The 20,543-nt window shown below is 45.5% G+C and overlaps 1 protein-coding gene across 1 annotated transcript in view; it reads right to left on the bottom strand.

Moving 5' to 3' along the window:
- The window catches only part of tcf7l1b (transcription factor 7 like 1b), a 45,129-nt gene that overhangs the window by 9,106 nt on the left and 15,480 nt on the right, over window positions 1–20,543 (bottom strand). Inside the window, exon 4 of the mRNA XM_064347414.1 lies at window positions 6,645–6,728. Within this exon, the coding sequence (XP_064203484.1) occupies window positions 6,645–6,728 (84 nt within the window). The remainder of the gene's footprint in view (window positions 1–6,644; window positions 6,729–20,543) is intronic.

The raw sequence follows: 20,543 nt of genomic DNA, 5'->3' as shown, positions 1-20,543 counted from the left end.
GAAGTGTTCCAATTCATAATTTCATACCATTACTAAAATTAGCTATGAGGTTATGGCAATGAAAGCATGTTATTATAATAATTATTATTATTATTGTTATTATTATTATTATTGTCATTAATATTATTATTAGAATTTCTAGTTATGAAGGTGAGGAACAGTAAGAGGGAGAAAAATACATTTTAGTTTGAATATCTGGTCTGAACACTGGAGAATGACAGAGAATGACCTCACACAGAATAGTGCATTTACAACAACGGGTCAGCTACCATGTTGTGAGAAACCAGCCTTCTAGACCACTAAATCAATGAGATCATGTGGAGGCCTGTTCAAATCCCTGCCAGATAAAAACAAGTCCTTTAATTTAGCCGGCCAAGATGGACTACTCCTAACTGACACACACTCCATTACATTTACCAGTGCGGCCGGGGGGGCGGCATGTGGCAGGCAGAAAGGAACATTAAATTGCAAATGAACATATTGCCAATTCGAATCACTTTCTCACCGACGTTCTACAAATAACCTATATGTACCTAAACAATGAGCTTATACCATCAGATACCTGGTGTCATGAGAAATGTAAACTTCATGTTTTAGGCACAGGCACACACTTTAGGCATTTAGCAGTTTGGGGGTTTGGACCCAGACAAACTCTGTGCTGTGTGAACAGAAATCACATTCTTTAAATCGAGCCAGGAGACAGGAAAGCTGGACCAACACAGAAATGCCCCACAATGTCTGCTCGTCCCAGCTAACCTGGGCGATATAAGGCAAAAATGGACATGGTTACAGGAAGGTGAAAAATAACAGGAACACGCTAAGCCAGTATGTGCACAAGGTGCCCATCTGTGGAGCCATTTTACCTGACAGAGGCAAGAAGTGCCCGTACCACGCTAGGCCGCTAAACTTGGAACACAGCTAAGAAAAGCACGGTCCTTGGCCAGTGTGGACGGAGGGGGTGGATTTCATTCAAGCAAACATGTTTTTGGATTCCCCACATCTGAGTTGAATTACTAGACAAACAGCCCATGGGTAAGAGAGCTCAGAACAAACTGCGTAACCCTCCGAGCTTTGTGTGCCTTCTCTGCTACACGATCGCTTCTGGGTGGGAGGAGAAGCGAGCCTTTTCTGAAACTCCAGGAAAAGGCTGAAAAGAATCCGCGGTATGCCGGAGAAACCTGAGCCTTGTTTGTCAACCCCAACAGGAACCGGACGCAAAGGAGGGCTGACCGCGTCTCTCGCGCTGAAGGCTTTGTCCCGCAGGTTAACCAGTCATTCATTATGAAGAAGTGATTCTTAGTGTCCTGCCAACACCCCCCACTCCACACCCCCCACACCCACACGCACGCACACACACACACAAACACACGCACACACACACACTGCCAATGTGATTCCAGAAAAGAAAAAGCCAAATGAAAAAAATAGTTGATGAGGAATTTGGTTGTATCTCATTTGTGAAATGACACCAGTGACACACCTACCAGCTCACAAACCACAAAGTAGATCAAGATGATTCCACTGACACTTTAAGACACTGATTATAAGAAGAATGTGCCAAAGTCATATTGTGTTTCAGTGACTGTAAAACAGAACTTAAAAAAAAAACTCTACCAACCAGTCTAAATAGTTACATTCAGAAAAGCAGCCATGCAACTGTCATCAGTTAAATCGTGCAGAAAGTGTTAAAGTGGGGAGACGACAAAAAAAAAAAAACACTACTATAACGAGGTGCCAGGGCACTGAACAACACATTGTAGGGATTTTGGGTTCCCTTTCTTTCTTTTTGCTTTTTTTTAAGAGACAGAAGAAGCATCTCATCTCCTAATCCTAGTTAAGTCCATTGTGACGCCTGGACTAAAATTCCTCCATTATTCTCTAGGCTCTCTCCATTTGTTAAGTTTCTACGCTGACTGCACCGGCCTTATTTAGCAGTCACAAGGGGTAGGGAAGGCCCTCAGGGTCAACGCAGAGCAAATCTGTGAGAACAAGGATAAGGGAAGAGGGGGGCAGAGGTTCTGGAGGTGCAGTGGGTCCAGAACTTCCCGCCCTGCAAAATCCCTCGCTTCGACGGCTCTCGGGCGAGCTCTCTGCCATTTCTAAATCGAGCCACGTATCAATATGCTGCCTGCGCTCCTCCAGGCCTTTGATTTCCTGAAGAGCTCTGGCGGGTTCGATGTGTGACGCAACGCAGGCAGCTCTTGGAGGAATTCCAGCCAAAGGTCCTCTCACAGAAATGTGGGAAAAAAAGGCTTGGGACCGACATACCCCCAGAAAGACCTGCGCACAGTCAACCGTAATGGACGGCTAAGTAATGAGCCATCTCTGGAATGCCAACCGCATTTCTGTCCATCTTCAGGCCCATAAAGTCAAACCGTTTAACTGGCAATTTGGTGACATCCGTAATTTTTGTAATTTGATTTACAAGAATGAGTTATGAGCCTGTTTGCTGAAGGAACATTACAAGTTCCTTGTCTAAATGATTAAACTTGATAGTGCAGCACAAATTCCTTCAAGTCCTGTCAAATGGTGGGGAGGGAGGGGGGGTTCAATTCCGAACTCGTCAGCACACCTCGCTGGGAAGTTTAACCCGGTCCAAATTCACAGCTGTGCTCAGGACACAGTGCAGTCACGACCACTGGTCTCCAGCATGACACTGATGAAACTTTATGCGTTATCTGCTCTGGTAATGGGTGGTTTGCAGGTTCTTCTTTTCGCGAACTGACAGATGTGAAACAGCCCTTGGTACAGCCCTCCAACCAGACAGGCATGTCAAACCACTGCCCCGGTCCCAGCAGAGGTCACCGCTTTTTACAGCAATGTTTCACTTCTGTCAGTCTCCCGAAACTACAGCCGGGGTGGCAGAGAACTCGCAGCTTGGAGCCAAACAGGCCCAAAAACTGCTGACAGCCACAGGAACAAACCAAACAAAAGGGGCGGTGGTCTTGGAGAGCCGCGGACCGGCTCGCCTTGGTCAAACACAACAGCGCAACTGGCGGACAAAGAAGGGGGCGTAGCGAGGAAACGGAGCGAGGAAGAGGAGCGAGCGCCGTACGCAGCGCGGACGCCCCGTATCCATCCTCGGGCCTTCTGGCCGGGCGCAGCGCAGCGAAGCGTCGCGTGGGTGAAAACCGCACAAAAGGACAGGTCTCCGCACCGCCACCTCCGTCAGTCACACCCCAGACGGAGCAAACACAGGCAGCGGAGCAACAGCCATCGCCAACGCGCTCCCCGTAGAGGAAGAAGCCCCGTGGAAAATTCCTGCACTTCACCTGCGGCACGCTTTTCACAGTTCACTTCTCCCCCAAAGGAAGAAGGAAAAAAAAAAAGTACCTTCTAACTAAAAAATGAAGATAAATGCCAGTGGAATTCAAATAATTAATACGCTGAAGGGAAACGTGAATGCAAGGAGGACGTGTATAGACACTGGCATCAGCGTCTTAACATGAACAAACTATTTTTACATAGAGAAGGGATCCACTCCATCTCTTTCCACATTAGAACAGGGGTGGAACATGAGTGGACAATGTTTTGATTTTCAGGCTCCGAGCTATACAGAAATGAGCTACTTGTGAAACATATTTTAATACATTATTAAAAGGGTGTCTGTACATATGTATTCGTAGGGGCTGCACTACTCCCAGGTATGTCATAGGAAAGACTGCAGAATATCAAATACTGCACTCGCTTTAATTGCAGAACTTTGTATTCCAGTCTCCCAAGGTAACAGGCATCTTACGTTCACGGCATATGTAGACAAGCGTGTTGGCAACAACCCATAGAGGGAAAAACAAATAGATGTAAAATTCACCCGTCTGTTTTTCCAATACAAATAACACTTTCACCAGATCCAAAAAGCAAATGCTCGTAAGATAACTTGAAACAACGCGGAATTAAAGGCTGTCGGAAAGAGACGCCGCGCCGTCGGAGACGAGGGCAACCGATTCGGCGAATCTGGATGAGCGGAATGGCGGAGGGAGAGCAGAACCCCAGTCGGAGTGCAGCGGCGCTCGGTGATCAGACTCAATTAGTCGTGTCTGAAGATTCTATTAGCGTGGAGCAGATGCGTCGGAGCGTTTGAAGATCCAGACTGCAGCAGCCCTGCGAGTCCAACACGGGCGCTACTGATGGACTGACAAGGCTGAGTCTCCCACAATGCATCACCTGCCCCCGCGCTGCCTTTGATGTATTATTCATGGTGAGGCAGCACTCTGAACGCAGGGCTTAGATGAGGGGATGGGGGGGGGGGGGTGTGCGGGCACTGACAGGCTCGCTCGCCTTCCCTACTCCCCAACCCCCCTTCTCCACCCCCCAACACCCACCCCAACACTCACATACCACCCAAAGCAATGCCAACAGAATGCTAAACAAACCTGTCTCCTGAATAATTGAGAGGCTCGGACTGAGCCGGCTCAGCTAATTAGCATACAGGCCTTATGGACCCAATCTGCACAGCGACAGGACGGGCTTCCGCGAGGCCTTCTGCATCCAGCGCTTTTCTCTTTTTCCCCGTTCCAGAACCTTCCGTTTCCATTTCCACAAACCGAGGAGGAAGAGAAACGGCAGAGAGCCCGGGCATAATAATAACGGCGCGTTTTAGTCTGTCCCCCTTGGTGTTTCCAACGATAAGAAATCAGATGAACAACTCGATTCGCTTCTAGAAGTCCGGCCTAGCAACTGGTTTTTGAACATTGCTCACTACTAACCAAGTGAGGTGCTACTCCACATGGTGCAAAACAGCATCAACTGCACCTCACCAAAGATGGAGTTTTAAAAAAATCTTTAAAACAAAAATGGTGAAAATATCACTTACGAAATAAGGGAAAATGAAAAAAATGAGTGAGTGAGTTTATGTATTTATCCGTCCACACAGAAATCAATGTCCAATAAAAACTGCTTGCAGAACTGACTGCATGCTAGCCATCATAAATATTCAGTAATTCATGACCCTGCGAAAGAAATCCAAATTATTGCACGAATACGAAAAGCACCTATTGTAAGTATGCCCTGTCCTTTCCCCCCCGGCCCCCACCCATTAGGCCCCCTCTCTGCCTTCATGGGGCCCTGAGCGGTAATCCCTGCGTCCCGGCGCACGCCCACCCACTCCCCCCCCCCGCCCCATCCCCCCCCCCCCCGCCCTCATTAGTGCAGGCCTGCAGGAAGGGGTCTCCTAACTCCGCAACGCGGGGAAATGGGGAAATCAGGCTGGCCCGTTCTGTTGAGACGGAAGGAGAATGGGGGTTCGAGGCATGGCCGCCGTCCCGCCTGCCCCTAACAAAGGGGGTGGGAGGCGGGAGGCGGGAGGCGGGAGGGCCCAACAGGCAGGCTTCCACGGCCGCGGTCAGGCCGCCCGGCTCTGGGGAAGAACAGCCCACCCCTCAGGGCTTTTTACTGGCGGTGTGTGAAAGTCGGACTCAAACATTCACATCGACTCCTCAATACCCCATTCATTTCCCCCTAATTTAATTGCTATTAACCCCCTCTCTGCGTATTCCAATTTTTTTCACAGAACCCACAATGCAGGGTACATGCATTTCATAATGTTATATATTAAGTAAATAAAATAAAAGAAGCCCATCCTCGAGGCCAAACCGTGGCACAGGGAGAGCTGTGTCCCGAGGACAAACGTTTGGTGTGCGGAGAGGGTCACGGCGAGGTCGGCGCTCATTGTAATAAAACGGCTTTAATTGGATTCCGATTGAGACTGAAGTGACCTACACAGCCACCCAGGAATCCCTTGGGCGAGAAGCCCCCCGACCACCCCCCCCCCCTGCTGGAACCGGGCTCCCTCCGCCGCGCTCAATGATCACTTTGTCAAGGCGGGTCATTGTGTTTACGAGACCGCGACAAACGCCCGCCGCGAAAAACTGCGCTTCCCGAGTGGATAAGTGGCCGCTCGGGGTGAGTCCCGGAAGGTTCTCCGCCGCGGTGTCTGGACGGGGTACCAAAGGTCAGGAGTCACATCGCGGCGGTCGCTAATCCATTCAGGGACGACTGCGAGCCCCGGTCGCCGTTGTTCCAAACCCCCCAAAAAAAATAAAACATTAACTTCTCCCCCCCCAGGCAGGCGGGCATAATATAGACCTAATCAGCATGCTACGTAAATCTTGCGGCTAACTTCCTCAGTCTGCGGGATCTCAAAACTCAAACGGGCTAATCTGCTCCTGTCCCCACGGCACCCCGTCGCATGTTTGAATGACCTGACCGAACCCTGGCCAAGCGACACCGCGGAAAAGTCAGGTACTGTTTTGCCACAGGAGGAGTGCTGATAAGGCAGAGATAAAACCATGCGTGTTCGTGCACATGGGGAAGTCCTGTTAGCTGCCATTTAAAAACAGGGAAATTTAAAGGGTCAGTTGGACAAATGGCGGGAGACGGAAACAAAACAAGACTGTGGCAAGAACAAATCGATGTACAGGACAAGCTATTAATATTTTATGCCTCCGAAGCCTGCATAAGGTACTGTGTCCTTCAGGATCATAGTGACATTTTTTTAGGGGGGGGGGGGGTGCGGTGTGTGACAGAAACCAAAGGGGTTGGGGGGGGGAGGTTTGAGTGACAGGAACCAGAGGGGTTGGGGGGGGGGGGGCTTTGAGTGTTGAGTGACAGGAGCCAAAGGCGAGCAGCAGAGACGGCGCACTCACCAGGTGTCCTGGAGTGGGCGATCTGGAGTCCTTCAGACCGGCTGTTCCTGGAACGTCCAGCAGCGGCCATTTCATCTGCAGGTACTGCGGAGCGAAGAGCGAACGCAATGAGCGACTCCGCAGAGACGGCGGGACACGGAGAACAGACACAACACAGCCGTCTGTGACTCGAGGGAGTAAAAATAAACTGCACACAAAACACGGAGATGAGCTCTGGGAACAAAGCATGAAGCGCTCTGCATTCAAGAAAACAAAAATTTAAATAAATCTGGAATCTGGGCAAATGCAATTCCTGTGAACCTCGACTCTGACATCATTGTGTGAACCAGAAAATAACGATACGCACTATTTAACAAACAGAAAGGAGCACGGTTGCTCCCCAGTGAAAAATAGGCTAATTAACACCACAACCTATTTGCTATTGTAATGAAAAGTGTACAAGGGAGCAAAATACGGCAAGAGTCATTGATATTTATGGGACTACAGGTAGGCTGTGGCTATTACCACAACTTAAACTATGACTAATTCTGCAATGGTGACATCTGTCTTTAGTCACTAGAGGTAGAGTAAAGTAGACTGAAGCTGGTTTGAGCGATTTAGTGTGCTGATGCTGCTCACTGCACAACAACATGTACTTGCCTTGTTTGTACTACAGAGGTATGCTGGATGACAAAATGCTCACTGATCACAAAACAGGCTTGTCCACTTAACTTAGATTTGAACTGGTAGCCACTGACGGTAGAATGGCACCAGTAAGGACTATGCATTTGCGGCAGCCATTTTTAGCTTTGGGGTGACTGTCAGTTGAATAAAAAAATTTTAAAAATCACAGGTGTCCTTTTTTCCCTTCCAAGATAAATTCTACTCTGCATGCTAACATCGCTGGGTCATCCAGTCACTCATCTCAAATAAATAATTCTCTGCTTCACACTTAGGGAGTCACTAAAATGCGTGCACAGTCAATTCCCTGAAAATAAGATTTTTCTATTATGGAGCAGAAGGAGAAGGTCATAAATACGAAACCGTAAAAGTCAGCGGAGAGCCATAAGTCTGACAGCAGCTCTCCGCCACCTGTACGCCTGTGAGTCTGTGCTGTGGGAGTGGGACGGGGGTTCCAGAGGTTGTGGGGGGGGGGACTGTGAAATCGGGGTTTGTCGGGGAATGTAGCGCAGCGAAGGCCCAGCTGTGGGCGCCCATCCTGGAGACAGCTGGGAGGAAGTCCCATCAAGCTCTGGGAGAGTGGGAAGGTGGGGGTGGGGGGGGGGAGGGAGGGGAGGGACTCGTCTAACCAATGGCACCCTGGTGAATTACATTGGCCTTTTGACCCACGCCATACTAATCTGCTTTTTTCTCCTCTCTCCCCCCCCACCCTCACTGTAGATGTTATCAACAGCCGTTTCATGGGTGTGCGCAAGCAAATTTCTAAAAAAAAAAATTTTTAAACATGGCCATTCTCTGGAGTTTTCAAGAGTTAGGTCACTATTCTCAGCTTCACTCAGGCCTGTTCTCCATGGACTGGGAGATCTTGCGCTGAATGGCTAGTTTTCTCTGCTAAAAGCAACAATTTGTAAAATGGGCTTTTTCGTTTTTCTTGACTCCCATTACTGGTGCTCCAGTGCAGAGTTCAGCCATCTGGTATGTGTATCAGTTAAACACCAGATATATCAGATTTTCATGCGCACAGGCTATTTTTTTTCTATAAAACCCTAGGATTTAAAATTAATTTAACAGCTTTTGTTAAGCTTCCCTAGTCAAACACACGTACGCGAAAACGCAAACGCACCAAAATCGCGTATCGTATTCATATACGAGCTGAGTGAGCAGGTTAAGCAGTTATCGTGTTTGTGAACTGAAGCTTCCAACTGAAATAAGAATAGCTACATATGACCGCAGGGCTGGCAAAAGTGGCAAAAATCACCAGAGCAAAGAGCCATAATGACAGCATGGTTAGGTTAGATGAGGCTTCATAATGTCAGTGAATAATCTGTTCCACCTGCAGAGGCTGGGCCTCATCAGCGCATTAGCTTTTCTCCCAGCTCCCTTTGCTGCTGGTCTGGCAAGCACATCATTTCCTGTTTCCCAATATCAGTGTTCTGCTGAGCTGTCACAGGGGTCGGCTGTTCCCTACACACACCATTTCCTAGGGGCCATTTTATAGTTTCACACCTCAGCTCCACACTACGCTGCTGCAGCTTCACCAGTCTGTCTTCCTAAACACCACCAGTAATTTAAAAAATAATAATAAATTTCTTTGTGTGGATCTAGACCTGCAGCACACCTGATTTATGCTTAATGCACAAAATAAAAATGCGTTTCCCATGGACTGAACTCAGACCACTGTACATTCGGGTAGTTTATTCGGAAACAAACCAAGAGTTACAACTGTACACCAAAACGTTCAGGAATGTTACAAAAGAAGAAGAAAAAAAAAAACGTCTGCAAAAACTGCCCTGACAATGAAAAAAAAAAATCTATCCAAGTTTACCAAGGGTTAATAATGATTTGCACAGGGCTGGATTTTTAAAGCTTCATTCATCACTGTGAGTTTGTTGGGAGGAAGGAAGTTTGGATGACTGCGGGTTAAAAATGGAAAAGACATTATAGTAGAGGGGAAAACGAGAGGGGAAAAAAACATTTTCAGGAACGAGTTTGTCGGAGCAGGCAGAGGGTATTGTTTCCTGACAGCTGGGGGGCCAACAGAGCATTGAAAGGAGGGGGGGGGTTGGGCAAGGCCCCCAAGTCCCATCTAAAGAGGGGGAATTCTTGAAGTTTGCATCATTCCTCTTCATTTTTAACAGCCAGCCCAAGGGCTGAATCAGGAGAGGAAGCCACTGGGCCTGTGTCCATACAGCTGTCAGCAGGCCGTGGTCATTGAGGCCGCTGGTCGTCCATTCAAACCCTGCTCTGCTCTGTGTACACTGCCTGGTAAATCCTGCTTTCTGCAAAATAACAGATTTCACTGTCTAATCTATGTCAATCATGAGGGTCCTTCCACACGGGCTTTTGTGAGCACTGGGGAGACTCTACCCACTGCACTTACCCCCCCCCAGCACTCCCTGTCCCTTGTCTGACAGCTCCTGTCGGGATTTTGGCACATGCCCCCAAGCACTTTCTGAGTCTTCTATTTTATAATTGGTACTGTGCTCCATGAACAGTCTGGTTAAAACACCCCAAAACAACACAGTCAAACTGACACCCCTACCCCCCCACCCCAAACAAGAAAAACCAATCCTGTCCCATCGCAACCAATCACCCCATCTCGCTTACGCACATGCACACGCACACACACACACGCATGCGTGCGCGCACACACACACACACACACACACACACACAGTGGGAGAGCCAGTGGAGTGTGGGGGCCAGCAAGTTTCAGGAGACACGGAAGGAGAGCAGCCAAAATAAACAGACGGGGGTCTGGGGAAGGGGGCCACAGTGGAATCGCATGTGAAAATCATAATACTTGCAGCAGATGCTTTGCAATATGTTTTGCGGAGTGAAAAAAATAATACTACTACACATAACCCCCTAGTTGCAGTAACAATCTGCAATTGAGTCTTTTCTTTCAACACACATAAAAATGATGGACCAGCATCAGCGTGCATCTTTGGTCAAACCACAAAACATAACTGAAGAACTTTAAAAGTCCACTGGTGTAGAATTACAAGTGGAGCAACCTCTGCCCCCCTGTGGAGTTTGTTCAAACAACTAAGACATAGTGTTCTAGATTTCTTCCTACCGTACACATGCTCTCTGATGCAAGTCATGACAGATGACAAAAATATTTAGATTTAAAAAAGCATGTTACTAATCACTTCTGAAAGTTAATAGTCTGCAAACAAGGCATCTGTGAGAAAAACAGTCAATGGGAACAATACCGTTATAAATAAATAAATAAAGAGTAAATTTAATTTATAGCCACCTTGAATAATTTTCTCCAAGTCTGTTAAGCTCTTCCATCTACACCGAGTTCTCAAGATGCTAGGTTGATCCAAACGAAGCAAGTTGGCTTGTAGCAAGGATATGCCCTATTAAACTGTCTGCAAATTGGCACAAAGTAGACGCACGTCCGAACGGCAAAGCTCTGGTCAGCAAAATTAATTTCCGACACACGGGGGGCGGGGGGGGGGGGACGACGAAAAAAAAAACAAAAGGGAATCGGAATTTGAGAAGCGCTCTCGGCCAGAAACAACGCATTTTGGGAATGACCCTGTTTGGGGGTGTTCACTCCAGCCCACTCCTGCAGCAAAGCGTTGCAGAAAGCCTTAATGAGATATGGCTGCCCCGTAATGTTCTGCAGGTGCATTTCATTTCTTTTTGAAATAAATACGAGTAGGCTGGCATGGCTCTGAAGAGGAGCGGGGCCAGTGTTTCCGCACAGAGACGGATCTAATGGGCAATGCGGTACAGTACGCCAGGCAAGTTGCAAAGTAGGCAGCAAAGAAAGTACACTTGGAAGTTTTTTTTGAAACTATCTGCTCTACTTTTCGAAAACCGTTCCGTTCCAGTGTGTTAAAGTCTTCCAAACTCCCTCTGCACTCCAGATTTCATAATTAACATCAGAAGGGTGAGCAATTAAGGCCAGGCACAAATGAAACAAAGGTGGCAAAGTCTCTTCAGAAATACCCCCCAAATAAAAAAAGACAGAAATGAAGCCCTTTGGTTTTTGAGCAGAGAGAATACAGAAAATGCTCAGGGGCACACTGGCTGCCAGTGTTTGCTTCTAATTGTTTAATTTCTTTCATGGAGCAACAGGAAAACATGGCCAAGCGTCTTTGTCATCCCCGCAGAGTGGCGCCAGCCTGCCAGCCTGCATGGGCCCATCTCAGACGGGCAGATGTTGGGACATTTGTTGTCGAAGTAAGTCACCGGCTCTGCCAAAGGGACCGAGGAACGCACGCCCTGCTCCCAGCAAATAAACTTCTTTTAAAAAATAATACATAAATAAAAAAACTAACAAAAATATACTTCATCTTTGTCACACAGAATAGAAACCAGCAGACAGACAGGTCATAAGACCACAGGAGTTACCAGTCTATTTTTTAGGGAGCAAGTACAAAGAAGTAGAGCAGGCTGCGTGTTAAATAAATGTGACACAAAGAGAGCAGGCAGGCAGCCACTCAAAGTCCACAATCTGCACTTAACAGCTCTTTATTTACATTCCAATTACCTTCGTTCGCATAGCAAACATACATATGTATCACAAAATTACAGGGGAAAAAACACAATGGCCCAAAATACTTGGAGAAAGAAATATAGACTATTTGCATTCATGCTCATTTTATCTAAGATTTAAATCTCTCTGCAATGTTTTTTTTTTTTTGTGGGGGTTGGAGGGGGGGACCTTGACGGGTCACAAACACCACATTGTCACATCCCCCTCCCAGAACAGGTCTACAGGAATGTCTCCGTGGAGCGGGCCCAGCAGATAATGTCAATCACCCGACTCGGAGCGAAGCCCTCCCTCTTGCTTTCTTTAGGGCCCCCTGCTAAAAACAAATGGGCCACACAGTTTGCCGTAGGTGGACGTGTTAATGATCCTCTCACCATACGAACAGCAACCGCAGACAATGGGTTTAGAAATTCTTGCATGGGAGCTCCCCCCATTGTTCGTGTGTTTTATTTCACCTACTTATGCGAGCCATTGACACCTCTCGCTGGCCCATGCAGGAGATACAATTATCAGCCTTCGGGGCAAAAGCAATTTCAGTAAGTACTCCCACCCTGTCTGTGAGCTTGAATTCGGACCCATTGTTTATGTGCGTTGTGGGTAATTACACAAACAATTCTTAAGCAAACGATAGCCCTCATTGTGCTAATTAGTAATTAATTGGTGGGGAGAGAACTAGGGTGTTTTTTTTGTTTTTTTTGAGTAGTGCAGGCTGCATTCCTGCCAACGTTAACAGAAATAGTTGAAGCAGGAAAAAGATCCCTTTATCCTGTCTACAATTGTGTGGATTCCTTTCACAGGAAGTTGTATGCAAAAACAACTTTCAGAGTTAAAACTTATCTTTAAAAAAAACCCTTTCCAACTCCTCTGAAGCAGCACAGCAAACATGTTCTGAGTTGACCCCATGTTCAGAAAAAATACCAGTTATTTATTTTCAAATTCAAATATGCCAAAAATGTCAGCGGATTACTAACAATTATGATTAAGAAAATGCACGACCTGAAACTGAAGGGGTGAAAAGTTATGGTGTCTGACTATAGCATCTCACTAAGAACCCCTTAGCGTACAATTAAAAACGCCTACAACAAAAATATGAATCGTCTGGCAGATATTACCAATCTCAAGCCTCGAAAACAATCATATTAAAGTGTTCATTGTTATAATCACAAAGTTTTAATAGTGTTTGACATAAACAACAGCAGTGCCAGTGCATTTCACCTCTGTACGTTTCCCTCGCGTCGAGTGAATTGACTCGTCCGCCTAAATAGATGCCTCGAGTTAACCCCCTGAAAAAGGAGCAGTGTGCCATTACACTCAGAGGAGGACGCGCCGCGTGTTTAAGGGCAGTCCCAATCAGTGCTTCACACAGAGCTGGGTCCGGAGCAGCGAACAAATGCTCCCTCTTGATGTTAACTGGGAAACCTCAGGACGATCTATTCTAGCCCATTCCAGCAAGTCAGCACCAGTACATTAGTGTTGTTAGCTCTGGTGCGTAGGCATGTTTGACTTGGCTAAACAACTTGTTTGCAGCATAGCAAGTCTAGAAATTTTAATGTTTTTTTTTTTTTTTTTCTTCTTTAAGTGCGCTGACTACCGTCCATATCTGTCCTGCCCAATTACAAAAAATGCATTATTCTACCAAACGTATTGGGCTTTAACAGCCTTGTAAGACATGACAACTGGGCAGAAATAGAAATAAAAAGTACTTTGGTGCAAATATGTATTCAATCATTAGACAAACAGGAAATTTCTATTCTTGATTTTGATGTGTAACAAAGCCATACAGCTCACACTAAAAAATAACCAAAATAACCAGAAAACCTTTGAGTATTTGTAAATTTGAGTTCATGAGTGCATTTTTCTTCTGCTGTCCAAAATGGAGCCCCTTTGTGATTACAAGTAACCTAAACTGTATCAAAAACCATGTTGCTAAAGGGAGAAAATCCCCTGTTAAATGTGAACACAAACCTATACACAGGTTACATGGGTGGGGGGGTTACATGCTGACCGTTGTGGCTCCTGATATGACACTTGCATCTGCTAATGGCTACCGCATTGTAAGTGTCCATTAGTACATAAACGGGTGAAGTTAAGTGACTGCGACAGGGTTAGCCCCTCAGCTTGCTAGGTCTCCATTGTGACCTAACTGCTCATCCTGCACTCTCATTCACAACTTAAAAAAAAAAGAAAAAAATAGGTCAAAGGTCAGCCATCCAGAGTGCAAGGGTATCCATGGCAACATGGCCTATTTAGGCCAGGCACATAGGCCTCTTCAAATGCTCTTGTACACAAAAGAGCTATTAGTGCAAAGAGGGAGAGAGAGAGAGAGGGGAGAGCAAGACTGTACAGGAGACCATGCAAGGGACGGTTGGAGAAGGCTGGAGAAGGATGAGAACCTCTCAACCAATAGGTTTCGTGCCGCATAATTAAAAATCCATCTAAATCCAGCATCAGAACCTTCATTAGAGGCCCACGGCCACTCAGCCACCACTTCAGCAGATGTTCCTCACATGTGGAACTTGACCTGCGGTGATGTCATTTTCATCAGCGCTCATTACCGGCTAGCAGAATCTAATTCTCAAAGTTCACATGCAATTTGCCCACACACATCAGAATTCAGAAACGGGCAATTGAGTTCTCTGTAGGCTCCAGGTTTAGATAAATATTATTGAATATAATTGACTTCAGCAACTTCAAAGCTTACAAAAAACTTTTTTTTGTGTGAAAATGGCCGCATGACATTATCATTCTGATCATACACCTTTCCCGATATATTTATAAAGGATAAAATAATTTCACTGAAACCTACTGTGAGTGATCTATTCTTTAATCAGAGCTGTGATTAATCTAAAAATGGAAAGTAGAAGATAGCTGGAAGGTTTTATGTGCAAATGCTACCCAGTTATAGTTACAAAAATTCCAGTTATCAGGATGAATTTGCCCAATACTCAATATATCAGCGCTGTATGTTTCATACAACCACAAACATGTATTTATTTAGAATAAAGATAAATACATCTTTATTTTCTAATTAAACACACAAGCATGCAATTTTGCTGTTCCATTCATATTCAGATAAAATAAGATCTCTCTCACTTTATCAACACAAGCACCAAGCACAGCATACAAGCAAAATGTGAATTGTCTAACTACAATATCATTTTTTATGTAAACTTCACGAAAGAAAACTGTTGCCTTGTACAACTGAAATAGACGACCACTTTTTAAAATTCATGAGTCATCTTAAAGCTACAAATCTCATCTTATATCCTATACCAAATGAAACCAAAGAACTTCAACCTTTTTTTGTAGTACATTTTGACATTTCAATCATTCGTCCTTTTAAAGGGGAATTTATTCCACGGGTAATGTTCCGGACATGACATGATCCTGAATTCCTGCCTACTGTTGGATTGGATACAGCTCTCTACACACAGATTGAATATGTCTTTTTAAATGAAGCACAGCATTGTTCTAATCCCGTTTCATTTTCTTTAAGGGGCCTCCATTTCAATAAGACGTGGTTTGAGGGGGTGGGGGGTGGGGGGGGGTGGAAAGGAAGCACTCCGCAAAGTCTTGCTGGAACAAAAGTTAAGAATAAGTGAGCTATTGTATTATGGAACACAACAGCAGGTCAAATAAAATCGTACGTATAATGAGAACCACAAGAAAATAATCAGGCGTCTGGCGGGAGGCCATTTTTCTCATACTGAGCAGGCGGCAGCCATGCTCCATAAGTCAATTATAAGTCAGTTACGCGGCTCTCTCGTACCTGGGTATCTGGTTACTGTTCTGATGGGCATCTCTGGGAAGCGAGCTCAGTGCCGAATTTTACAAGGCTGTCCTAAATTAACCCGTGCCGCTCCCCGTCCCAACACGCACACCTCGGACGAGACATTTGTCTTCTTCGACACCTCTCAAGAGTTACGTGTACAGCTGTGAGGAAGCACAGATCTGAATGAGGTAGCGTGCATTCACTCCGAAATTTTTAGACATTTAGCCTTAAGCCACTTCACAATTCACTCCAGGAAAACGTGACTGGGGATGAAATGGTTGGCTGGATGCTTCGAGTCAATATCAACTGATAAATAAAATTGCGGGGGAGGGGGGGTTGGGCTGCTCAGTTTTACCACTAGATTGTCAGACCAAGTAGAGTCTCACCTCCTTATCCTACCCACTTCTCTTAACGCTTATCTCCACAATTTGGCCACATAAAGACCAAATGAGGTACCAATAAAACCCAGCTTGCGGCTCCAAAAAGATTGCAGTGTGATTTTTATTTATTGTATTTTTTTTTTTTTTTTTACAGGTACAGATTGAGACTGATGAGCCATACTCCAGGCTAGGAAAAATCCAGTATTCCTCCAACATAATGAGTTAAATACTTTGCTGTAATAACTATATATATATAAACCAACAGGGCAAAATCAGAAATAAACTTAAACCGTTTTTCACTGAAAAAGGAAAAATAAATTTGTCCCAGAGCAAATTTGATCTTAAGCAACTTTGAAAGCTGCCAACTTCTCAATAATAAGCGCTCTACAAAACTGAAGGCACACATGCACACAGCCACACACACACACACACACACACACACACACACACACACACACACACACACACACACACACACACACACACACACACACACACACACACACACACACACACACACACACACACACACAACACACACACACACACACACACACACACACACACACACACACACACACACACACGCTTTTTTCTTGGCTTTTTCGAAGTCCTTTTCCAGGGGCTGATAGCAGCAGGAGGGCATGAAGCGTCTTTAAGAAAGTCAGTTTAAAAAAGACGGGCGAGTGGGTGGGTGGGTGGTGGTGGGGGGTGTAAAAGAAAGGGGAAAAAAAAGGTTTAAATTGAACACATTTGTTTCTGCTCCCACATACCACGAGTCTTATGAAAACAGAGGGTTGATTGTACTCACTCTGCAACCCCCCACCCCCCGTCCCCACTCCCACTCGCCCCTTCACCAGCTCCCCCCTCTGGTCCTCAACCCCCATCCCCCCCTCCTCCTCAGACCCCGCTCCCCCAGTCACAGCTGCCTACAGATGCCTCCTGTGTTTGTATTGAGAACATGAACAGGCCCAAATCTCAGGCCTAAATCCTCAGCCTGCCTCTGCACAGTTTTACAGTCTGACATCCAATCTACATGTCAGTCCTTATAAACAGCCACCCCCCCCCCTACACACCATCCCCCACCAATACTGCTAACCTCAGGAACAGGAAGGCCAAAGGCCCGTGTAACACTCACGCTTCCATGTCAAAGGCTTATGGGAACATTTCAGCCTCACAAGTTCCCATGTTATGTAGAATGACAAAGAAGAATGGAGAAAAGCCTTTAAGTTACAAGACAGCCCAAGACATGAGCTACAACATTAGCATTAACCTGAATTTGTACATGCAAATTAGTGAGATGCCTAGCCTTTAAATGTCCGACTAAACGGACACCTAAATTTGAAAATTAATATTCGGTCACACCATATATATGCATGATGCACCCCAGAGAGATCTGGTCTCAAAATCTTAACCTTTGGTATATATTAAGTCAGCAGAATGAAAAATATAGTTTAGCAGCTTAACGAGAGGCACGGGTACTCCTCTAAACAAACACTGACGTACCCAGAAAGCAGCACTCCTCTCTCTCCCCTCCAATGTAAAATCCCTTAATTCCAAAAACATGCGTCTTTAGGAGGGAGGTAGAGCAAATCGAGAGAGGGGTCAGGAGGTCCCCCACCTCTTCAAGGTTCACTAAGTAGCCTGAGAGCAAAACAATGAAGCTGAAAAACATATGCAGAGAGCCCTCTCCTTCCTCAAGCACATTAAGCCCCCCCCCCCCCCCGCCATCACCACCGCCACTTATCGTCAATTCTGTGTAAAAATGCTTTTCAGATTGTGTCGTCAGTTGCGGGGGTTAAGATGAAATTGACTGAGATGATTAACCATTGAAAGTCGACAACCTTTCAGAAACGTTTGTACGGCTTAAAATGGTCGCCGTGTGAAATGAAATGAAATAATCCGATTCACCTGGCCGTGGTCTCGGTGCACGGCCCATGTGTTCCTAAAGGATTATGGGAGGCGCCAAAACACGCGGTGCCTGGCAACACCGTCAGCCGCAAGAAGACGGCCCAGAAAGCGCCAGAGTTCAAGCCCCAGCAGGAAGGCAGACGTCCATTTGATATACGTCCACCCGTGAAGTACAGTGAGCGCACCGTATAATCCTGAACAGAAAGCAGGCATTTCCACATAAAACAGCTGATTCAGCACAATTTTTTTTTTTTTTTTGACGGGCCCTAGGGAGACACTGAGAGACTGTTGTTTTTACATGACGGGGAAGAATGGGGGGGGCGGGGGTGGGAGGGCAGAAAAAGCACAAAAGGAGAAGAGTTGACTTTGACACACAAGGGGCACAAACACACGCCTCGCTCGCTCACGTTAACCAAAGGCTAACCCCACCTCCAGAAAAACACCACAATCACCGAGATTTGTTTGACTGCAAGAAAAGAAACTGTTCTCTGCAGCAGGGGAATGAGCTGTGTATGTGTGTGTGTGTGTGTATGCGCGTGTGTGTAGGGGGGGTTGTACAGCAAATATCAGATTCCCAGGGATCGAGCTTAGAGGAGGCCCCAACAAATTATACTGTGAGTGTGGAGGAATGCAGCAGAGGAGGGAAGAAAGGCCCTTCAGGAATACAGCCTTCAGGCTGATAAAAAGTTTCATAGTATCAGAATATTTTTTTATCAATTTTTACTAACTAATGTATGGTGGGGGATAAGAAAGACGAGTAGAGCAGAGTCTGCATTATTCCAAATGCGAGGATTCTTCCCGAAACCCCAAAACTACCCGAGACCCCCACCAGCAACAAACCTCTTCCTAATCCAAGTCGCTCCCTCCTGCAAACAATTAGAGATGGCCTGTGCAGTGGGAGTGTGAGTGTGTGTGTGTGTGTGTGCGCGCGCGCGAGCCTGTGTGTGTAGGAGAGGGGAAGAGAAAAAGAGAGGGGAGCTTGGTGCACAATTACAGAAGGGATTTATGGCCTGAGAAACAATTTATAAATCACAGCGCCTGGGCTAATGTGATCCAGATTGTGCTCCATGCAGCTGCAACTGGGTCTCCGTGAAACTGCATAATAAAGTTGACTGCAAAAAAAAAAAAAAAAAAAAAAATTCAGCTTTTCAGAGATGTTGAAATTGTGGGTGGTGGCCAAAAGGGTGGGGGTTTTTGGAGCGCAGAACTCTGGAGGTGTTTGGGACAAAAACATTCCAAGCAGCTGAGTGTTTCCTTTTTTTTTTGTAAAATTTTTCTGCGGCTGCATGGAAGTACAGAACGGGAAGCAGTTGGGACCACTCGAGAAAGGAGGATCAGTGCTCCTATAATATTACTGGGCTGTCGAAGAGCCAGAAATCTTGCAAAATGGTATGCAAAATAACATTATTTCCAACATTGGCGATATCACAGAAATGACATAATATGCTACTAAAGATGCAATCATGCATCAATGAAGTAATCACAGCATTTCAAAATAGCATCTGCCCTGTACATAGCTACTCTGTATTGACCTCGGTACTTAGCTTGCTATTTGATATTACACTGCAAACACACAAAAAAAAATTATAAATAAAAAAGTAAATACACTTGATTTTATTTTGGAGTTCTGGTGTTCGTTAGCTGCATTTACATGCCAACACTCTGATGACTTGTTAGCAAGCTGCTTAGGTGGAGAAAAAAAAGTGCAAGCTAGTTAGCCTGCTTGGTTGTTAAGAAACTGATTATCTTGATTTGCATTCTGAGACAGCATTGCAACTGGGTCATGAGCTAAGTAAGCGAGGATGTTCTGCTTAGCAATGAGTTTTAAAAGTTGACATGTTCTTTTAAAAAAAGTGTATTTGGCTGACAGTCAAAATAAAGCTGACTAAGATCCTAATCTAGCTAATGCCTATTTTCATCTAAATAACCCAGTCAGGTTGTCTGCCTTGTACACAACCCACCATCAAGAGAATCATTCAATTGTGCCATCTGTCAGTGAAACACAAGCCCTTGTAGCGATTTGATTGTGCAACTCTGAAATAATAACCAGATTCCTGCTGTCATAACGACTGTTTTCAAAAGTACATGTCAAGTTGCGCGACTAAGAACACTAGCTGCCACCACCCCTCATCTTACAACAGCTTTAGCACTCCAAACCCATGGGGATTTTGGAATTTTCTGCTTGTAAGTTATACGTGAGGGTGTATTCCTGTTTATGACGTACCGTTTCATATAAATGACAAGATCCTGGCTGAAAAAATAATTTGAGCTCTTTCACGCATTCCTTCTTAAAAAAAAAAAATCTGTCCTGACAACAGCGAGCTGTCTGTCAAACTGAAACCCTAGAATATATTTGAAAAAATAAGTACAATGTATAATTTGAACACACCCCAGTGGCTTTTTAATGACATGCCATGACAGACAGATAGGCAGAACCCAGCTAGGCATAAGCAAGCGTATAACACTGATAATCTCCAGGTCTTCCAAGAGCACACAGGTCTAATGACAACAGTTTCCTGTTTAAGTAAATCGCTCCATCGGTGATATAAATACCAGTCGTCTGCAGCAGCATCCGCATTAGAAACAGACCTGCAAGAACTCGGCAAATGACTTGAGCTCCCGCTCAAGTTCAGAGCTTTGTCATTTTTCATTCAAACACCTTT

Source organism: Anguilla rostrata, chromosome 8 (genome assembly GCF_018555375.3).
Source record: "Anguilla rostrata isolate EN2019 chromosome 8, ASM1855537v3, whole genome shotgun sequence".
Taxonomy (NCBI): Eukaryota; Metazoa; Chordata; class Actinopteri; order Anguilliformes; family Anguillidae; genus Anguilla; species Anguilla rostrata.
Note: the sequence above shows the minus strand (reverse complement) of the source record. Positions and strands in the feature narration are given on the sequence as shown.